This window comes from Alexandromys fortis, unplaced genomic scaffold (assembly GCF_014885135.2).
Source record: "Alexandromys fortis isolate MF-2015 unplaced genomic scaffold, M_Fortis_MF-2015_v1.1 scaffold_173, whole genome shotgun sequence".
Taxonomy (NCBI): Eukaryota; Metazoa; Chordata; class Mammalia; order Rodentia; family Cricetidae; genus Alexandromys; species Alexandromys fortis.
Window position 1 is genome coordinate 2,232,099 of NW_026068051.1, and position 4,740 is coordinate 2,236,838.

The 4,740-nt window shown below is 45.5% G+C and overlaps 1 protein-coding gene across 1 annotated transcript; it reads right to left on the reverse strand.

Moving 5' to 3' along the window:
* Window positions 1–2,382: 2,382 nt before the first annotated feature.
* LOC126486985 (zinc finger protein 69 homolog) lies at window positions 2,383–4,073 on the reverse strand. The gene is made up of 2 exons (XM_050119549.1): window positions 3,879–4,073; window positions 2,383–3,641 (listed from the first exon to the last, which is right to left on the reverse strand). Exons 1-2 carry the CDS (start codon window positions 3,979–3,981, stop codon window positions 2,923–2,925), a joined length of 822 nt encoding a protein of 273 aa, XP_049975506.1. The 5' UTR covers window positions 3,982–4,073; the 3' UTR covers window positions 2,383–2,922.
* Window positions 4,074–4,740: the final 667 nt, after the last annotated feature.

The following is a 4,740-nucleotide window of genomic DNA, read 5'->3' on the forward strand; positions in this document are numbered from 1 at the left end:
CACAGACAGAATATTGTATACATAATAAATAAATAAATATTTAAAAAGAAATACTTTCCAGCCCATGGTGACCCATACCTAAAATCTCAGCACTGGGATTTTAGACTTGAGTCTAAACTCCTAAAAGTTAAGGTCTGGCTTTTTGGTTCATTTAGTAAATTCAGTCAAGAATTCAAGGATTTGTGTGTGTGTGTGTGTGTATATTGTATTATATTGCTCTCTGTTCTGTGGAAGGACGAAGGGATGCCAGACATGGGCAGAAAAAGGAACCTGCACACATGAGGACTAAAACCAATGAAATACTCAACATGACAGGAGCAAAGATAAAGAGAGACGCTTGTGCTTCTCCCTTTGGTACTGTTGAGGCAATGGACTCAGAGAAATTAATTTCCCAAAATCTCATGCTGGAGGAAGAGAAATGATGCAGCATCATGCTATCCAGAGATCTGCCTTCCAGGAGCAGACTTCACATGATCCTTAGAACTTGTCAGACCACCCTGCAGGAAGCACAAGCTGGGACAGTGGGCAGGACCATCCCTTGACCCAGGACAGCTTAGTTGTGCAGCCCTCTTGGTCTCTATTTAAGCCTCAACTTCAGCCGGGTGCTGGTGCACACCTCTAATCCTAGCTCTCAGAAAGCAGAGGCAGGTGGATCTCTGAGCTCAAGGCCAGCCTGGTCTACAGGGTGAGTTCCAGGACAGGCAGAGCTACACAGAGAAACCTTGTCTCCAAAAACCAAAAGCAAACGTACACAGCATGTAAGGATCCAAAGATGGTCTTGGGAATCATTAGACCTCTGTCCCTCTTTCCGTAGTGACCTCATTGCATGAATCCCCTTTCTCTGCTTCTTTAAGGGAATATGAAAGGTGAGTGGCTGAGCTTAGCCTGGTAATGCTAGGAAAATCCAGTAATATGACTGGGTATTTGGGGACCACAAAATCTTTATGGCAAAGCCAAAATGTGTTTGGATGGAAACAGTGCTAATGGTTCTGCACTTAGATAAGATGACCTCTTTCAGTACCTAGTCATAAACAACCAAGGGATTCTAAGCGATAACGATGGGGTGTGTGTTTGGTATGTCATTGTAACAGCACACAGAGTACATATTTGCTGGAGCAGTGCTTTGTGACTAACTGGGGAGAAGAGCAGGTTTCGGCTGGAGAGGCAGATCGACAGTGGGTGGCCCAGCTTTCTGAGTCAAGGAATGCAGGCTTTACCGAAAAGATAGTAAAAGGTTTCAACGTGTCCAGTTTGAAGCAATTATAGAATAACCAATATCCGCACTGAACACAGTTTAGAGCTCAGCAGAGTTCTAGGATGGAGATGGAAACTGAATGGCAGTGAGAACAATTAGACCAAATGGTCGGGCACAGAAGAGAATGCTAAGAGCCATGGGGGAAAACATGTCTGTTATCTGGAGAGTAACCAAGCAGCTCCTGGCAACAGGCTAAGCCAAGGGGCAGCAAGTGTCCAACTTACACCTCAGGGGCTACACCCACTCTGGGATAGTTAAGAATTAAGCTCAACCCAAAGCTGTAGTTACTTTGAGATCTTCTAAGCTCAATTTCAAGGTTCTTTCACACTTTTGAAAACTGCCTCTGTGTGTGTGTGTGTGTGTGCGCGCGCGCGCGTGTGCGTGCGTGCACATCTGAGTCTGGGTTTGTGAATTTAAATGCAGTACTTAGCAAGGCTAGAGGTATTAGGACCCCTGGAATTGGAGTTACATGCAGTTGTGAGTGGCCTGAGGGGAATGCTAGGAGCCAAACTTGGGTCCTCTGCAGGAGCAATATATACCCTTAACAGCTGAGCCATCTCTCCAGCCCTATTGCAGGGTTCTTTGAGAGTGAATTTCATGTTGCAATGTCAAGTTTGGACATCTCTGCAAACAACAAAATACCACCTGGGGAGAACTGGCTATACTCAACAGGTGCTTGAGTTGAGCCTCAAGGGGCAGAAGCCTGTAATCTCAGCTACTGAGAATGCTAAGGTAGCATCATGAGTTCAGGGCCAGCTTGGGTAACTTAGTGAGTCCAGTTCCAAAACTAAAAAAGGAAAGAAAAAAAAAAAGAGGTAAAGGACTGAGGAAGTAGCTGAGCTGGCAGGGTGATTGTCAAGTACACACAAAGCTGTGAGATTAGTACCCAGCACAGCATAAACAAGGTGTGGTGGCCCACGTTTGTAATCCCTGACCTTGAGAGACAGAGGCAAGAGGATCCTAAGTTCAAGATCATCCTTGAGGCCAGCCTTGGGGAAGAAAGACTGTCTTAAAAAAGAAAAAAAAAAAGTTGATGATGTTGCTTAGTGGTGGCACGTGCCAATCTTGCCTGATGCCCTAGATTTAATTCAGCATGGAAAATCAATAAATTAGCTCTTCAGAAGAGCACAGGTGTTTAAAAAGCTGGTGTAAGAAGCCTGGAGAAAGGACGCGCAAAACTGTGACCGGAGTACAAGGACATGAGCAAGATTTGAACATCAGTGTGCGCCTTCGCACACGTGGAGACCAGAGGGCGGCTCGAGGAGGCCAGTTCTCTCCCACCACGTGGATCCCAAGGATCAAAATCAGGAGGGCTACCATGCTTAGTGGCAAGTGCCCTCACCTACTGAGCCACCTCCCCAGCCCAGGTAGTAACATTTTAAATAACAGTTCCCAAATACTAATCTGTAAATCAATAGGACCATAAAGAAATAATTTATTACTTAATCATGAAATGAGAAAAAATAAATCTTAATTTTTCATAATGCTGAATTTATCATTTTGCATGTCAGACAGTAGTAGTAATCAATGTAGTGTTTATTCACGCTATTGGCAAAATCAAAAGTTGCCATTGTCATTATCAATTTCTTAAATTCGAGTCCTGAGATTTTAAAGCTTATCATCACCGATTCAGAGCTGCCTTTTGTCCTCATGTCCTGTATTGTTCTTTAAACATCCTCTCGAAGAGAGTTCCTCTTGTGGATTTTATGGTGTCGGCTTAGCGACGAGTTATAGCTGAAGGACTTTCCACACTCACTACATTCGTAAGGCTTCTCTCCAGTGTGATGCCTCTGGTGTTTCTTAAAGGATGAGTCGTGCCTGTAGGCCTTCCCACAGCGGTTACACTCATAGGCTTTCACTCCTGTGTGAACAGTCTTATGGTTGCTCAGGTGGATCCTCTGCCTAAAGGCTTTCCCACACTCCTTACACTTGTAGGGCCTCTCTCCAGTGTGGATGCGCTGGTGGTGTGTGAGGTACGCTCTATGACTGAAGGTCTTACAGCACGAAGTGCAGGCGTAGGGCTTCTCCCCGGTGTGAATTCTTACGTGCTCACTAAGGTGCCTAATCTGTCGGAAAGTTTTCCCACATTCGTGGCAGCTGAAGGGTTTCTCTCCAGAATGCGTCCTCAAGTGTTGGACCAGGCTGATGTTCTGGCTGAAGGCTTTCTGACATTTATCACAGACGAACGGTTTCTCTCCAGTGTGAGTTCTGTGGTGCTGGTTGAGCGATGAGCGATGGCGGAAGGCTTTGCCGCACTCCGCACACGCGAAGGGCTTCTCGCCAGTGTGGATTCGCTGGTGGGTATTAAGGGATGCGCTCTGACTAAAGGCCCTTCCGCATTCCTTACATCGGAAGGGCTTCTCGCCAGTGTGGATTCTCATGTGCTCTGTAAGGTGAATGGGTTGTTTGAACATTTTTTCACATATATTACATCCATACATTCTGGCTCCTACGCAGCTCACTGGATCGCTAGTCGAATCTAACTTATCTTTGTTCCTCCGCCTAGCTGGGTTGTATTTATGGTGTTTCTGTTCTAAAATAACATTGGAACTCTCAAGGTTTTCCCCGAATTTATTCGCTTCTTGGTGTCCCTTTTTGTGGGTCAAAACGGCTCGCCACTCACCTTTCCTACAGGTTTCCTGGCGCCTTTTTAGTGTACCATCGTAGCTGGAGGCTTTTCTCAATGTCGGATGAATGGTATCAACCTCTGTGAGCCTTTCCGTCATGGCGCCATGACAGAACTTTAGGGCAATGTCATTCTCTGCAGCTGACTCCTTGGCTTCTGGTTTCCTCGTCACATCTGAAAGACATGAAAGGAAAAAAAGGAACGTAAATAACTCCTCCATAAGATCAACCACTGGGGCTGGATCAACCACTGGGGTTGGAGGGACAGCTCAGGGGTAAGAGCACTGGCTGCTCTTCCAGAGGTCCTGCCTTCAATTCCCAGCAACCACGTGGTGGCTCACAACCATCTGTAAGTGGATCAGATTCCTTCTGGTGAGCATGAAGACAGAACACTCATATATATGAAGTATAGGAGTAAATAAGTATTTAAAAAAAACCAACCACCGTAAGTGTTACAGGATAGAGATTTAGACAACAGTACAGAAAGCAGCATGAGATTTTTACTGTATTTAGATTTAGTTATGCCGCCTGGCCAGGCAACAAGAAATGAAATTAGGAAATAGAGAAAGGGCTGTTCAGTTGGCAGTGCCTGCCTAGTTTACATGAAACCATGGATCACTGCATGAAGTAGATGAGACGGCTTATGCCTGTAATCCCATCACTCGAGAAGTGGAGGCAGAAAGATCAGAAGTTCAAGACAAGCTTGAGATTTGTGAGACCTTATCTCAGAGCTAAACAGTAAGTTACAACTAAACAGTGACTAGCCCCCACACACAGCCGGCCCAGGCAGCAGCACAGAGCCACCAGTTCAGAACACAGGATCTTAAACAAGAGTACTCACAAGAACACTACGCTGCCAT

Excerpts from the sequence above, each read along its gene's own strand:
- LOC126486985 (XM_050119549.1), bottom strand. The coding sequence starts at position 3,981 with ATGACGGAAAGGCTCACAGAGGTTGATACCATTCATCCGACATTGAGA. Across the intron at positions 3,642-3,878 it reads CCAGGAAACCTGTAGGAAAG|AGCACATGAGAATCCACACT; the intron begins GTGAGTGGCGAG and ends TTCACCTTACAG.